Genomic DNA, 16,143 nt, shown 5'->3' on the forward strand with positions numbered 1-16,143 from the left:
TTTTCACCACGGTTTTATTTCACAAAACTTTATTTAAACAGATTTTCATCAATACACTTAGGAGGTATATTTACAAATATCACTTGTGGACAGGGCATTCAAACACACCCGCACAGCTCAAGTCAATGTATTCCGTGCCCTCATTGGGCAACGTGATTGTCATGGCCAAGGTAAGCACATTTAATCCGATACATTTAGTTATTCATAGCCTATTCTCATACTAAGGCACTGCTATATCTAGAACTGTAGCAACAATTATGAGCTTAAGAATAGTGAACTCTATACCACCGAGATGTGCACTGGGTCTTCAGCGTTACAAGATTTCAGCATAAGCAGCAACTACATTAGAGAATTTCAAGTCTTGGACAGGGCGTTTTCACTGTGAGTCACATGAAATAACTGAACATGGCCACTTCAGCAAACAAGACATCCACATCACAATCTCTGCCACTTGATAAACGGCTATATCCGCTGAGGTCACATGCCAGCGAAGCAGGTGAGGAAAAACATTACAAACCAAGAACGACTGTAGTGTTCCTTTAAACACTAATGCACATACCAGCTAGACCACTGGAATTTGGCTACGGCCAGACAGACTTGCTTCCCCATTTTTAGAACATACTTGATTCAGTCTCAAAAACAACTCAAAGAAAAAGTGGCTTCTCTTCACTGAAAAACAGAGCTAAAAGGAAATGATTTTTAATCCTCCATCATATGCATAATTAAAAATGCTAAATTATTTTCGAATGTAAATGTGTCTTTAAATAGGTCCTAAAAACACATCTGCTCTATATTTTTCTTTGCAGAAATAATTAGTTGGTGATACACTGCGCTATACCAGAAGGATTAGCATTAATCCATTTTCATATTTCTCCGTGGAATTACATACTTCAGATAAATCCAATTCAATGAGCCATTTCCAAGGCAAATGTCTCTTCCACAATCAGCAAATTACAAGCAACAGTCAGCTGCCCCAGAAGCTCAAAGGTGAACTGGCTGCAAATGCAGTGCGTATGTAGGGCAAGCCTCAGTGCTGGGCTCCTCATTCCTCCCATGCTGTGCCCCTAATGTTAATGTAGCATCGTAGACCTTTATAATTCAACAGTGTTGCCTCAGTGCATACCACTGTTGCAGTGTTTTTAATGTTAATGTCATATGTACTTTTAATAAAATTTTACAGCCAAACAGGAGAGACCACATGTGAAGACAGTCTGCACTCATCTCAGCATCTTCCTCATTCTACTTACAACCATCAGTACTATCCTCTGGGAAATATGCTGTTGAAAATCGCTTTCCTTAAAATGAAAAAAGACTAACATGTGACACAGACCATCTACCTGAAATAATGCAAACACTGAAACATTCTGCAATGTGACCATTCCAAATCAAATATGTACAATGCATCACCGGTAATGCAAACATATATATAATACATTTTCAATAATGTAATAGCACAAGGATCATACATGGCATTAGAATGTATGGCTTACATTTCACACCAGCTTTGCATCTTCATATCAAGTTCATATCACTTCCAGAATCTTTCTTTCTAAGCTGAAGCCTAATCAATTTTCAAACACGGTTGCATGGCCGATCTGTGTAGTAAGTCTTTTACAAAACAACCTCTGCTACCTCTACATTTAATGTTATTCTTCATGTGTTGCAGTGCGGGGTTAAAATAGTATTTTTTTCTTGTTCAACTATCTGAAACAGTAACCTCTGAAAGAAGTTCTACTTCAATGTTCTGTAGGTACAGTAGTTTTAATATGGCGAGTAACGTCACAAATAGATGATGCACTCTTCCAAGTTACACTTAAAGGCAGAAACATTTAATGTAGAAACCAGTCACATCTGCTAAACATATTTTGTTGACCTAGAGCAAGAGGTTTCCTTTCTGTAGTGCGTTCACTCAAAACTCACTCATTGGTTTGAGAGCATTACCAGAATACTTTCTGTAGCAGATTGTTTCCAATATAACAACATGCTACCAAAAAAAAAAAAAACACACATTCTAAAACATGTCCCAATGGGAGTCTAAGCACAATTAATGCAAGCTTTACTTTACTAACTTATTTAAAAAATGCAAACTAGTACTTCAGTCACAGTCCTTGATACTAATACAGAATAGAATCCAACATTACAAAGATTGCATTATTTCCGGAACGTTCCATAACCATTCGGATAAAAAGGTGTGTACACTGATATGCTGTTCAGTACTCTTAAGAGGTTTACAACACCAATGCCAAAGCCAGAATTCCTGACCTCCACCCATTAATGGCATTTTAATGGCAGAACAGGCCAATACCCCCACAACAGGACAATAGTGTCTCCTTCTCTCACCCTCTTTGTTCATGTTAGCTAAAGTGGTGCTGAAGCAAGTATACCATTCCCTTTCTTATGTAATCAAAAGTCAATGGCCACAGGCAGTTACCACAACCAAAATAGTGTTCTGCACACAGAGAACCCACATCCATTCTCACTCCGGCCCTTAACCATGTAAACAGAAGGTGAAGAAGTAGTATGGTGGCCATTGATGACCATGTTCACAAAATGAAAGTTGAAAGTGATTTTGCTAAAGAAACCCTTGGCAAAGAGAATGGTGAATGAATGGTTAAACAGGATTAAGCATGGGTTTTTGAAGCTATGGAACGTGCTAAAATGATACAGTAACAATGAATACCAACACCCCAGCCTCAGCTACACCTCTCTCCCACATGGGGCTTCATAGCCTAATACTGATTATATACAAAATAAAAATACTTAAATATGCCAACATATATTTTAAAATAAAAAATATATATAAATGGAGAGCCAAATTATGTTACATTGAAAAAAATAATAAATGAAATGGTATGCCACAGACAAAATGAACTATGTTCAAAACCATTTGAGTTAGTGCAGAAATATTTAAATGTAACGACATACAAAAAAGTAGTTTTCATACAGAAACAATATTTGTATAACATTTTAGATGCTCTTATTTTGACACTTATTAGTGTGGTAAATGGCTAATGTGAACTAAGCCCCCCCCCATAGAACACCTGAAAACCTCTCTTTTTTTGATGGGGAGTTGACTTTTGGAAAAGTGATAAACTGTGCACATATTAACATTCACGCATAACAGTATGTGTTATTATGGTTAGTATTAGGTTATAGATATTTTTCATTCATGCACATATTACCAGCTGAGTAGCAGTTTCTTTCAGGGAGCATTCAAATTGAAACATGGAATTACACAGTCAAGAATAAATATAAAAATAAGTATTACCTGCAAAAAAAGCCTTAACAAACCCTAATAATAAAGACCAATGGCTGCAAAAGAAGTTCCAAGAACAGTAACATAAAATAAAAGAAAAAATTACTAAACAAAAGCACATACTTTAACTGGTTTTCTCTTTTATATTTCTAAAATCTTAACTTACATAAAAAACTAAAGGCAAAAAGTAAAAGTCCGACAATAGAAAAGTGTTTCAGTGAGTTAGCCCCAGTTGTGACTGTAGAGCTCCCCCTACTGGACTATACAGTGTCTGCTGATATAGAGACTTGAGGCTTCTCACCTGTACTCACTCCCTTCACAGTTGATCAGAATAGAGCGAGTCAGGATGAAGGAATCAGGCAATAGGCTGTTTTGTCTGTGAGGGGACTGTGCTCAGGACCTGCATTTCTTATGTGCATAAATCATCCTTACAAAACCCAAGTGTCAGCATAACAGCTCACTCCCAAAAGGCAACATACAAGGGGAAAGTCTCAGGACCTGTATAGCGAAGGCTAGTTAGCCGTTTTTAAAATGGACCCCGGACAGCTTGTCTGTGCGTTTGAGAGTGAGGGCAATGGCTTCATCAGGCTTTTACTGTATGTGTCTGCCTTCATTCTTTGGCTGAAGAGTGAGGTGGGAGCCAGCAGTGGCCTCTTTAACAGACGTCACCTTCCTGTCACTTCTGACATTTCAGTTCATACCCAACATCTCCACGCCTGCACACGCACATCTGCTCAAGGCTCATGTACCTGCTCTCCCTCACAAACACAGTCTGCGTCTGTCTGTTTCTCCTACAGAATACACAGAGTGAGCAGAAAACAGCAGGGTAGAAGCCATTTGAATAAATTACACTATGCACCCCCCCATATATATATATAACACAATAACAAAACAAAAACACAACACTCAGTTCATGTTCAGACATGACCGTGAGAAACCCAAGAGTAAGTAAGCACGTTGAAGGAATATACCGTTTTCCCTGAAGCATTTCTTTTTTTTTTTTAGCTTGTTTTAAATTATTCTTTGAGGTGCAAAGTTAGCAATCCGAAATCCTAATCTCCGCGCTCTGTGCTGAGCCGAAGCATCTTTGGGATGGGGGCTGGGAGGCCTCCGGGGGCAAAAGACAGGGCTCTGGGAGAGCGATAATCGCAGTCCTTCTGCAGGTCCACAGCATCACATCTCTGAGAGGGAACAGCACAGTACAACACAACGACAGCAGGGTTTACTCCATTTCACTCTCAAGACCGGGATGAAATATCTCATATTGCCAGGGATGCGTTTGGTAAGAAATGATCAGACATCACCCTCATAGTCTGTCCACATAATATATTCTAATGCTCCTCGCATCAATTAAGTGAATTAGAGGCAGGCAGAATTACTTTTGCACATTGGTTACATGACAGATGTGAAGTGATACCATCTAGAATATAAAGTGTCTACCTGCTAATTATTATTTTCAGTTTCATATTGGAAGAAGGGTAAAATATTTTGTATAAATCTGTGATAAAAATGCAATTAAACGTTATTAAACCCCTCTATAATAGCACATAATTACATCTCCAACTTGATGATGATTTTGATAATGAATCTCATGTCCTGGGGCTGCAGTGTCTCAGCTTTCCATTCGGAGTCCCCTGGGCCAACTCATCTTCAGTTAGCTTCCGCAGTAAAATTTGAAGTACAGGTTTGAAAAAGTTTTTAAAAAGCACCATGGCCCTCCAGGAAGAAAGATAAAGGGCAGAATATGTCCGAACCAGTCATATATACAAACAGGTTTTGAAACAGAAATCTTTCTTCATACTGTTCCTACAATATCAGATGCGTTCTCAGGGGTCGCGTTAACGTAGAATTCTGCGTTTTTTTCGCAGATAAAGAGAGCCAAAACACAGAAATGTAGGCTACTGCGTTCTTTTTTAAACGATTAAAACGGGCAATGACCAAAACTTGAACCATGGCAACATTATTTATGCTATTTCTTTGAGCCAATCGTTTTGCTGTCTGGCATTTGAATTATTTATAGATCATAGTATTCACACAACCGTCATAACATTGCAGGATCCAAAAGAAACCGCTTCGTTTGCATGAGAACTCAAAAACGAGATATCTTTACTAAATATATATCTAGAGGAACATATTACATTTGATTAGTTTTCATAAAAAACGTCACTGCACGTGGGAAAAAAAGGAGGCTAGTATTACCGGGGTAAAATTATAAGATTATAATGAAAAGTGGATTCGGAATACACTACCTCTTTCGCAACAAGCCGCCAATGGTAAGATTAAAGAGATGAAAAAGCTCAATTGTTCATGCCCGCTGTGGTAAGGTTGTATTTGAATAGCTAATTATTATCTGCCTGTGTGAGAATAATTATATATTGTACGATGTTTGATGGTATGGGCTTTTAAATTCGCAGGTCTTGTTTTTGTAGGTTATATCACAGCCGTTCGATTTTCTCCTGTTAATTAGGGCAAATAACTTGTGCCTGTCACGAGCGGACGCAGGGTATATAGGGAAGGGTGTTACATTGTTGGTTTTGGTGTATGTGAAGCCTGTGTTCTCATTGTCGTGTGCTTAGTCTTACTGTAATATTGATTGTATTTACATAATCATGTTTTTGTACGAGTTTGAATAGTTAGGACGACGATCGCCGTTTGCCGTAATACAGTATTGTCATCGGATTAGCTCCGAGATCGAGGCATAGCGGATGTGGAAAATGTATTCCACATCCTAGTCGGCCTACCGACTTTTTCCACAGGTTTACCCCCCTAAATTTATTTCTGCCTACGCCACTGTAGCTTGCACAAAATTAGTAAATAAAACATAAATCACTCATATGTGTATTACTAAAGTTTGCAAAAATGCATTGGTCATAACTACAGAATATCATCTTATTTCATCCTGCTTCTGTTACAAGTGTCATAATACTATTATGAACAACAACAAAAAAATTATTGAGTGGATGTATTATGGCAAAAAAAGTGAATTAGTGTAAAATGCAGATTGCAGTGTGCTGAGAACTGATGGCGAATGAGGATGTGCATACGTGTGCGTGGGGACGGGAAAACGCGACGCTTCCTCACCAGACAGGGCTTCGATGGGCTGGCCTGAGTGGAGGGTGCCCACTGCGCTGCCTTTGTCCTCGAAAGCCACCCTGGACTTCTCGGGGCCCCCGTCGGCGCTGATCAGGGGCCCGGCCTTGGGATGCACGCCCAGCTCGATCAGCTCCTCGAAGCTCCAGGGCCCCACCCTGCCGTTCAGGCCCGGCAGCAGCCCCATCTTGGAGTCCTCGTTCAGGAACTCGGAGCCCTCCACCAGCAGGGCCTTGGGCGTCGGGCTGCGGGGAATGGAGAGAGACAGGAGAGGGGAGAGGGTTAAAGGAAGGGCGAAGATGTAAGATACATCTCAATGCCTTTCACAACTTCAGTCTCTACTTCTGGTACTACATGGTTTTTCTTATCTACAGGTGCATGAAGCCCTTTGTCACCTGGGACTGAATATGTGACTCAAATCCCAATCCACTTAAACATGAAATGATCTTTTTCAGGAGGTTATGAATCTCCACAGGCCACCACATTGACATATGGTCAATTAAAATTTAATATTTAATACTCAAATATTGAAGCACGACTGGTCAAATGTACTCAAGTCGACTGCCTTGAGCGGAGGGCAAATTCAGCCTGAATAAGCTCTCTATTCAGAGGAGAGGAATGTGCACCTGCCACATACCTGACAGCCCCTGGGTCCCTCTGAGACAAGATGCTTCTGTTCTCCTTGTTGTCCATCTCCGACTTCTTGATCATGCTCCCCTCCTGCTCTGCCATTGGCCCTTCATCTTGGAGGCTCCAGCCCTCTGCCTCAAACTCCGCCTCTCCATAGGCGCAGTCCCCCTCCTTTGGGTCGTCGTCTGCACAAAGAGGCTGCAGTTTAATATGGAGTCTAAAAAGATGTCAGAGGCTGTTTCCACACAGAAAGATGGGTACCTTTGGCCTCGCTGTCCTCTTCCTCATTTTCATCAAGCATGCCCTTCTCATCGTCTCTCTGCAACAGACGAAAGCACGAAAGCCAGACCTCAGTTCCGTACGATGCAAAATGTGCAGTAAATGTCAAATGTTGTGATTTGAAACCTGGCAACAATCTCTGTGCCCTGTGAACCTGTGGCTTCTGTCTGTACTGCATTTGGATGAAACACGTAATTTTTATCCAAGGACAGTTCTCAGTAGTGGACAGCAAAGCAAAATAAAGGTCCTGTAGAGGCTGAAAAACAGCCAGTGAATTGGACCACTTGCAAGTGGTATCTCAATTACAAGTACAAAAATGTCATTTTCTTCAAAAACGGATTGATCAAAATGAATTTGACACCTGATGATCGAACATCTGAATTATGGCACAAAGACGTGGGTACTTGGATAAAATGAATAGCGTGAGCAAACTGTCTGGCAGTAAACAGTATTAATGACTTTTCAGTCCTCAGAGATGCATGCCTGCAGTTGAGATGCAACAGAATGTTTTTAAGACCGTGTGAATGGTGGTAATTTACTTTTACCTTATAATCATTTTGGTCTGTTTTTCTTGTCCTCTTCATAATTTCTTCGATTCTCTGAAAAGGCACACAGGGAGGTGAGAACCCAGCGAACACAAGACATTCTCACAAAGTGGCCATAATCGTGTCAAACAGTGAAAAAACATTAAAGTAACACTAAGAACATAGTTAGCTGGGCATGGAGGGACTGCAGCGGACAGTGTTAGCGTTAGCCTCTTGCCTTCCTCCTCTGCATGCGCTCCTGCTGGTTCTGCTGCATGATCCTCTCTCTCTCCTGCCGCTGCATCTCCGCCTCCACCAGGGCCCGGGCCTCCGCCTCCTCGCGCTGTGATGGGTCAAGCGCTCAGTCAATCAACCGGCCAATCAAAACATCTTCTGTACATCAAATACTAACAATTTACAAGCTCTTTTAATTCTCATTATGACATGGAATCGTTGGGTCAACATGGATTGTACTAATTTTACTTACTGAATCACACAGATTATATGAATTATGAACATAAAAAAACCAGCAGGAAAGCAACATTTGCAGTGAAACAAAACAATAATTCTTTCAGCTGAAATGCTAATCATCACACAGTACAACCCGATGGGGGGGTTCCTTTACTAGGGAGTACCTAGCCATCTGGAAAAGCTAAATACCAAATAAATACATTTGTTTCACTGCAATGGTTGCTCTCCTGTTGTTTTAAGCTGCATCCATGAATCTGTCAGGTTTTCTGGGCAGTTAACACAGTTATTAACACAGTTATTAACTCAGTCAGGGGACTCACCTCTTTCTGGAGCTCGGCCTGTCTCTCCTGTTCCTCAATCTCCAGTCTCACTCGCTCCTCCTCGGCCACAAGGGCCTGCTGCGCCTCCAGGATCTTCCTCTCCTCCGCCCTCCTCTTCTCCTCCTCCTCCCGACGCACCCTCTCCTCCTCCGCCACGCGCTCCTCCTCCTCCTTCCTCAGCCTACGGGGACAGACAATCATTTGCGGCTCTTACTGTGGACCTCAAGCAATTTCAGAGCGTCAGTGGAGCTGACTAGAAATAAAACTGCTCGACACAAGAGTAAATCACTTATCTAATCTTGACACTTTCCGATTCCGTCTGAATATTTTAAAGACAAAATTTCAACTTCAACCGCTATTCAATTTAAAACTGAAGCTCTTATCCCACTTAAGAACACTCACTTATCTCACTGCTTTGACTGTGCATAGTTTAAATCAGGTTTTACCTTCTCTGCAGAGGTTTGCATTTATGGAAAAATGCCCCCTGGGATATAAGGCATCATGAAGTCTGCGATTCTGCGATTCTGTTGCATTTGCCTTGTCGTGGCTAGCTCAAAATATTAAGTTTTAGCTCTCAATGGGGCACCCTAAAATAAAGGTTTATGCCCCTCCCTCTCCCCGCTGCTCCCCCCTGAGCCGCACCTCTCCTCCTCCTCCCTCTGCACTCTCAGCTGCTCCTCTCTCTCCTTCTGCTCCCGGGCCAGACGGCGGTTCTCAGATAGCATCTTGGCGGCGGCCTCGGCTGATGTGGTTCCCGCGATGGCCTTGGAGTCTGTGGGGAGACAGAAGCAGGGCTCAGGCTGACAGCTGGGTCACACGCAGCAGCACTGGAATGATCCACGGCAACAAGCCCGAGTGTTGGGATTCAAGCCGGAGCGCTGGGATTCAGGTCGGAATGCCGGGATTTAACTGGAGCCACCAGCAAAACTCACGTGAAGCTAACCTTGGTGGGCAGACATATGCCATGTTCCCGATAAGGCTTTCACTCCTTCTTGACTCTTAAAGTAGAATTTTTGACATACAAGTGGCTCGGGACAGCAATACATACAGAAAACAGAGAATACCATTTGTTTCAAAGATTTGAAGTGACTATTCATGGATCTGAATCACAATATGCTTTAAAAAATTGACATAAAATATGAAGAGGGGCACATTACATATAATACTGTATAACAAATTAATTGGGCAAAACCACTGCATTATGTGCTTTGAGCACAGCGTAAAGGGTGCAGTCAGTTTGTGGTCAGTAGATTTAGCAACGCCACGTTCTGACTCACAGAAAACTCTTTCGCCTCCCTCAAAGTGAGACGCTAATGGAGAAAATGGGGAGAGCCCACTCATCCCCACTCTAAAACCTGTCTTTCACAGCTAGAGCCGAGCACACACACAATATTGTCTGTCTACTTCCGGAACAAAAGGAAGCTTCCGAAATCTTACATGACTACACAAGCGCTGCAGTTCAGCTGTGTTCCCAGCAGATGGTGCTGGGTGCATTGGCATAAAGTGCAGCTGGAAGGTCTTGACTTGGCTTTTCTTTGTACTGTGCTGCCATGTCACTTCCTATGGGCTGTGAGGTCAGCGCAGTCACCCCCACTGTCAGGGCCCAACTGTTACCCACCATTCTGCACCCCCTGGCTTCTGTCCGGGATATTAAAACCTGGGTTCCTTCACACTACAAGGTATCTGCCTGTGACAAACTGAAAATGCGTAGCAATTTGTTTACATGGCTACTTCTGAATTGTCAATGACTAGCAAATACAAGCGCCCTTTCACTAATACTGGTTCCACCTCACTCTAAAACTGCATAGTCATTAACAGAAAACCGCTTCCTAAATTCTAGCCTCCGTGCTGAAAGTTGGCTGACGGCAAAGTGTGCAGCGTTGCTGCCCACAGGCATTCTGACGAGAGATAAATTCTCTTTAGGAGAACTCTTCTTAACTCAGCTCAGATGCTGGAAAGGGGATTTAAAAAAACTCTTACCGGTGAAAAGCGTGCTGGTGCCCGAGTGAACGCATCGGATGGAACACACCGCACCCCGCTCACTCACCATCTTTATTCTTGCCGCTCGGCGCGTTGCTGGGCGGGGGGGTCTCTGCAGGCTGGGGGGTGACTGGCTGCCCTGGGGTGCTGTCTTTCGGTTTGGAGTCCCTCTTGCGGAGGGTGGGGGGCCCTGTGGGGGTTAGGGCCGGGCGCTGGATGGGAGGGGGCCTGGAGCTGGGCTGTGGGGACGGGGGCCTCTGTTTGGCTGAGCTAGGCGAAGGGGGGCGGTTTCGTGGGCTCTGTCTGTTGTAGAGAATAGCGAAGCACTGTGAGGGCGCCACACCACAAACCAAACTTACATAAACCCTTTTAAAAAAGTGCATAGAATTTCAACCTGGCCTGGGTCAATTACATAATTGTTTTGGATTTAAATACTTTCAGGCGATTATTTTATCTTGCCTGGTGCAATTGAGCCAACCAAGAGGAGCAGAAAGCAGGGTCTGCATGAGAGTATTTCATAGGACTCAATACACCAGACAAGCTCAGTAAAGCATTGACAAGTATTTGAATCCAAGAGATGTAATTGACCCAGGTTTGATTTCAACCAAATGGGTTACTAGTATGATTAGTTTGTCTTGAGATTAATCTTTTCAGGTTGTGCAAAGTGAGACTATGAGGAGATTTGATTGAGAGTTTTAACCCTTGTGTTGCCAGGGTCAAACATGACCTACCCTTGCTGCACCCCTTGTGATAAAAGCCTTCACTGAATTTTAAACCCCAAATCATCAATAAATCACCAAACAGTTGTTTTACTTCAGAGTAGCACAAGAAAGACAAACAAAGGTTTTCACCTTGGATAGGACCATTTTTGACCCTGACAAGTGAGGAAAACACAAGGGTTAAAGTGCACACAAAATTAAAGCACAAGAGTTGAGTGGAAAAGACAGGTGGAATTTTGTCACACCATGGTAGCGCTTGTCTGGTCATGCAGTAGATGCAGAGACCCTCTAGGACCTAGGTATTCTAGGTATTCAAAGCAGCACGGGATGTTAGGGGCTGAATGTTCTGTGTATTGCATTCTTATGTTCCTCACATATCAAATCTACAGCATATGACTGCTCACAGAGGTGAGACCAAGAGCTAGTAGGGACAGAAGGTCACTGGCGACAGCCAGGGTTGTTAAACTAAAGCTATGATAGTCTCTGATGTACGCAAATTACTAGTGCTAAACAGGAAGAAAATTGACTATGTAAGCAAATCGGAGCTGCTCAGTTCTGGTTTGGCGCCAATACAATTTCACACTTTCTCAACCCTTCAGAAAAAGGGCAGAACAGCAATGAGCTAAACCAACCCTGTTCCTGGAGAAATACCATCCTGTAGGTTCATTCCAACCCTAAGAAAACACACTTCATTCATCCCTGAGCTGCTAATTAGTAGAATCAGGTGTGCCAAATTAGGGAAATGAAAATTAAAATGTAAATTAAATCTTGCAGGACATTAAACCTCCAGAATTGATTAACGTCGTGTAAAGAGCCCGCGCTACGTGTGTGACCGGGTCTTACTTGGCCGTGGCGGGGGAGGCGGGTCTCTTGCTGGTGTTGGAGGGCGGGGACACAGGGGAAGGCGAGCGCCGGCGGCTGGGACCGCTGGAGGGCGAGGCCGGCCGCTTGGTCCCCGGGGACGAGAAGCGCTTCTCGCTTTTCTGAGATCGGAAGCGAGAGGAGAATAGCACAGCATGCCGTCAGTTACCCATCAGCCAGCATTCATTCAGAGGAAACTGAGCCTGCGCTTCTAGCGCACCATCCTATAGTGTGAGCCGCAGAAAGGGCCTCCGTGCCCTGAAAAACAACACTGATGCGGATACGTGGCGTCACCGGAGAGGCCATCAGAACAGGAAAGGTAATTGGATATGTAGCGTTAGATTTCAAAACGAAATGTCAGTCTCGGGGCTGGTTTTAGCTGGGTGCCGAGACCCAGAGCACTTCAGACTGCTTTGAGCGTTACGGGCCTTTTCTTAACCTCAGGAAGTGGGGGGCGGTGAGCAGTAGGCAGCCCTAATTATATTCATCTATTTCTGCAGCTCATGTGCTGTGATTAGTTTGAGTAGAAGGAATGGATGCAGCACTGCCAACCTCCTGAGAGAGCGGCAAATTCTGTTCACCATCACACCTTGTACCCCCCACTGCATCTCATTATGACTGACTCTACCACACTCAGATAATCTCAGACATTCCCCAATGTATAAATGCATGAACAAAAAGACATTATATGAATCTTCTACAGTTAATTTGTCTATTCTGTTTTCACTCTTCCCAACTGCTTTTCCACATTCCCTGAAAGTTAGCTATCAACTGTAGCAGGTTCAGTCCTTTTTCATATGGCTTTAACCATTTCATCATACTCCTTGCTTTTATTCTCAATTCTATCTATGCTTTGAGCTCAAATGCATGTTAAAGTTGCTACATATATGTATAGGAATAATATTTAACTACTGTATACTTATTATTAGCATTTCAAAGCACAGCACCTAATTAGTGCACCTAATTTCCTCTTCTCTATTACTGCGACTACCCCAGGGCGCTTTGGCTCACAGTGGGGGAGGTCTCCTCAGGCCTTATCCTTTAGCTCCCATGCGCTTGGTGTCAGGGCGCGGCCGTCTCTGCTTAACACAGCATACACAGCTGAACCCTGCTCCGGGCTCAAGCTATTGTGAGCCTTTGTCTCTGGAGTTGACAATGCCCCCCGTTCATGTCAACAGAAGAAGAGCGGAAATGGATGTGCTTCACAAGGACATTGTGATGGTGAGCAGCGGTTACCGGAACAGGGGATTGCCCGTTTGGAGGCGTACTTCTCTTCTTATTATAACCTGCACTGCTGATATCAGGGTCAAGATCTCAATCGAAGATTCATCACTTTGGTCAGATATCCAAATAAAACCCAAAGAATACTTACAGAAAGATCCTGTCAAGTTTGCCTTAGTGGAAAACTGAATGATACCATAAAAACCGGTTGTGCATGGTGTTCCACCTAGCTTGGATTAAGATGGGCATTTGAAACTACTTTACATATTTTCTGCCCCTAGATGAAGGCTTTATGAAATCCCCTCCTCCATGAGCTTCCGGCAGTGCACATGGCTGCTCTCCAGGTCTACTGACAGCTTAAAGACGTGCACAGCTCAACTGGTCTGTTCCATCAGGCGAGTGTGCCATCACGCAGTACGTGTGCAAACTATGGTACTGGCTCGCCTGAAAGGGTATCATGGACTGGTCAGTACTGGTGCACTCAGACCCGACTGCGAGCGCTCACCTGGGAGCTGCGGGCGGATCCGTCAGAGCCCTTCTGCCGGTCGGTGCTGTGGCTGCGCAGGGGCCCCCGGGACAGGTGCAGGGGGCTGGCCGAGGCTGAACGAGGGTAGAGGCGAGACTCTGGTAAAAGACATGTCATGGGTGCGCGGCCAGCGGGAGGGGGAGGAGAAGCCCAGTGGGTCAGCAAAACAGGCAGGGTGGACAGGATGAGGAAAGAGGACGAGACACAATACAATACAAGTACGTGTTAGAAAACTGGACCGGCAAGCTATTTGAGCAGACGGCAAAGCAAAAACACAAAAAGCTGCAGGGGTTTGAGGAAGAGTGATGGTCAGAGCAGGATAGATCACATGTTGTCTGAGGCCTGGAGTGACACTCCAGCTGCAAGGCTCAATGACCCTAACCAGTGACAGCATCCTCAGTGCTCCATCTCTCCCTCCCTCTCACTCTCTCTCACATGCGCACACACCACACACACACACACACACACACAAACACAGAGCAACACTCAATAAATCTAACCAGTGACAGAATCCTCAGTGCTCTCCCTTGCTGTCTCTCACAGACATACACATGAGTGGGAGTAATTCTACACCCAAAGAATGCACTTAATCTTCTCAAATATCAATATATCTTACACACAATCAAAGGCAGATTGCAGAAAGGCCAAACAGAGCTGTGATAACCACTTTGTGTTTTGGCTAGAAAAATAATATTGCTTAACCCCACCCAGTTATTGATTGAGGACTAAAATAAATATTTGCAGTGACATGGCTTGGCTAAATCAAATCAAAACCTTTTACATTACACTCGAGAGAAAAAAAGAGCATCCATCCAAGCTATGTGAGCTTGAATGCTGCACTGGAAATACACAGAAGAGCTCTAGTTATTTCTCAGATGGCAATGAGGGGAAAAGGGCCTTTGTTAATGCCAGCAGGCCAAATGCAAGTCATATGATTAAAAGAAGAATCTAGATGAATAAATTGCATCTAATTCTAGCCCACACTTTTGAGTTCTTAGCTTGTAAGATCTAGGACAGCCAAGGGCAACATCAGTCTAGTTTTGTAGTTCAACATGACAATTTTAATGTGATGCTGATAACATAATATTTTCCTCCGTACTGTTGTGCAGCAACCATAAATGCAAACTAGGTAGAATTTCTTGAGAATACAAAACTGCAATTCTAATTATTATTTGATTTCCTTACATGATCACTGCTCCCATAATTACTGCTCCAAACAGTAAATAACATTTCATTTCCTGGCATCCTAATTCACTGGTGGGCTATACCCACACAGCCACACAGGGCAACACTGCACACCTCCAAATAACAATCCCTACATACTAAATGAAGAGGAAGATTAAGACAATTTTAGGGAAAAGAGGATGTCATCGAGTTCGTAAACTTAGAAACATAGGACGGGGCAAGGTAACACTGAGAAGGCAGTGTGAAAGAAACAAATGCGGTTTAAAATATGTAAATTTGCTGTAATGTTTCACATATAGAGGAATTGTATCAATCTACACATAATACAAAACATTTATTTTAAAGTTGGCCAATGGCCAAAAAACTACCCCTGAAAAGCACTTAGCTTCCCCCAGGACAAAAGGCAGTGTTGGTTCTACTGCCGTTACTGCTGACGAATGCTTTCCAGAGGAAATGGGATGACTTGCTATATCTACTGCCAGCACCGACTTAGACACTAATCATTTCTGACTGTTTACTGAGCCATGAGAGATAAGCGTATAAATCAATCTGATCCATAAGCCCTTGCTGATACAGGATACTGGTGCTTATTCTTAAGGTAAATTACAGAATTCATCTGAACAATGCGTTTCAGTGGTCTCAATTTAGCCCAATGATCCCATCAGAACAGTTATGAATTCTGTAAAAAAAACAAAAAAAACATTGCAGCTTTCTGTAATACGGCCACTGTGGATGGGAATCTCAGAAAAAGCCTGACATCTCATTTCCAGTAATAGGCTCTACAAGATGACATCAGGGCCAGCACGAGGCAACGGAAACATCCTCTCGGGAATGTGCAGCGGAGAAACTTACACTCTTGCACACCAATTTACAAATTTACTCATTTTCACCGAAGCTCACTAATAGACCAGAAAGGGTATTTCTCTTAAAAGGCTTTGTACAGTTTTATGTAATAAAGTGCAAGCTGCCAACCGACGTCCCCACAGTGCTGCTTTTGGGTGATGACCCTGCTGCACAGAGAGGGAAGCAGCCTTAGGGTTTAATAAGGAGTCATACAGATAAGTCTCTGGTTATCTCCTCC

The 16,143-nt window shown here is 43.3% G+C and overlaps 1 protein-coding gene across 6 annotated transcripts in view; it reads right to left on the reverse strand.

Annotated features, from left to right (window-relative positions):
- Nucleotides 1-12: 12 nt before the first annotated feature.
- Nucleotides 13-16,143, reverse strand: part of LOC133132452 (ensconsin-like) — a 36,234-nt gene continuing 20,103 nt past the window's right edge. For 4 of the 6 annotated variants that reach the window (XM_061247903.1, XM_061247902.1, XM_061247901.1 and 1 more), the window contains 11 exons: nt 13,857-13,951; nt 12,113-12,252; nt 10,618-10,853; nt 9,213-9,342; nt 8,571-8,751; nt 8,018-8,122; nt 7,801-7,854; nt 7,238-7,295; nt 6,984-7,161; nt 6,338-6,591; nt 13-4,437 (listed from right to left, as the gene is read on the reverse strand). In XM_061247903.1, the coding sequence (XP_061103887.1) occupies nt 4,430-4,437; nt 6,338-6,591; nt 6,984-7,161; nt 7,238-7,295; nt 7,801-7,854; nt 8,018-8,122; nt 8,571-8,751; nt 9,213-9,342; nt 10,618-10,853; nt 12,113-12,252; nt 13,857-13,951 (1,439 nt within the window). In that variant the 3' untranslated portion in view covers nt 13-4,429. Of the gene's footprint in view, nt 4,438-6,337; nt 6,592-6,983; nt 7,162-7,237; nt 7,296-7,800; nt 7,855-8,017; nt 8,123-8,570; nt 8,752-9,212; nt 9,343-10,617; nt 10,854-12,112; nt 12,253-13,856; nt 13,976-16,143 lie in introns of all 6 variants that reach the window. The other 2 variants (XM_061247900.1, XM_061247898.1) reach the window with 1 other exon arrangement.

Source organism: Conger conger, chromosome 7 (assembly GCF_963514075.1).
Source record: "Conger conger chromosome 7, fConCon1.1, whole genome shotgun sequence".
NCBI classification, from domain to species: Eukaryota; Metazoa; Chordata; class Actinopteri; order Anguilliformes; family Congridae; genus Conger; species Conger conger.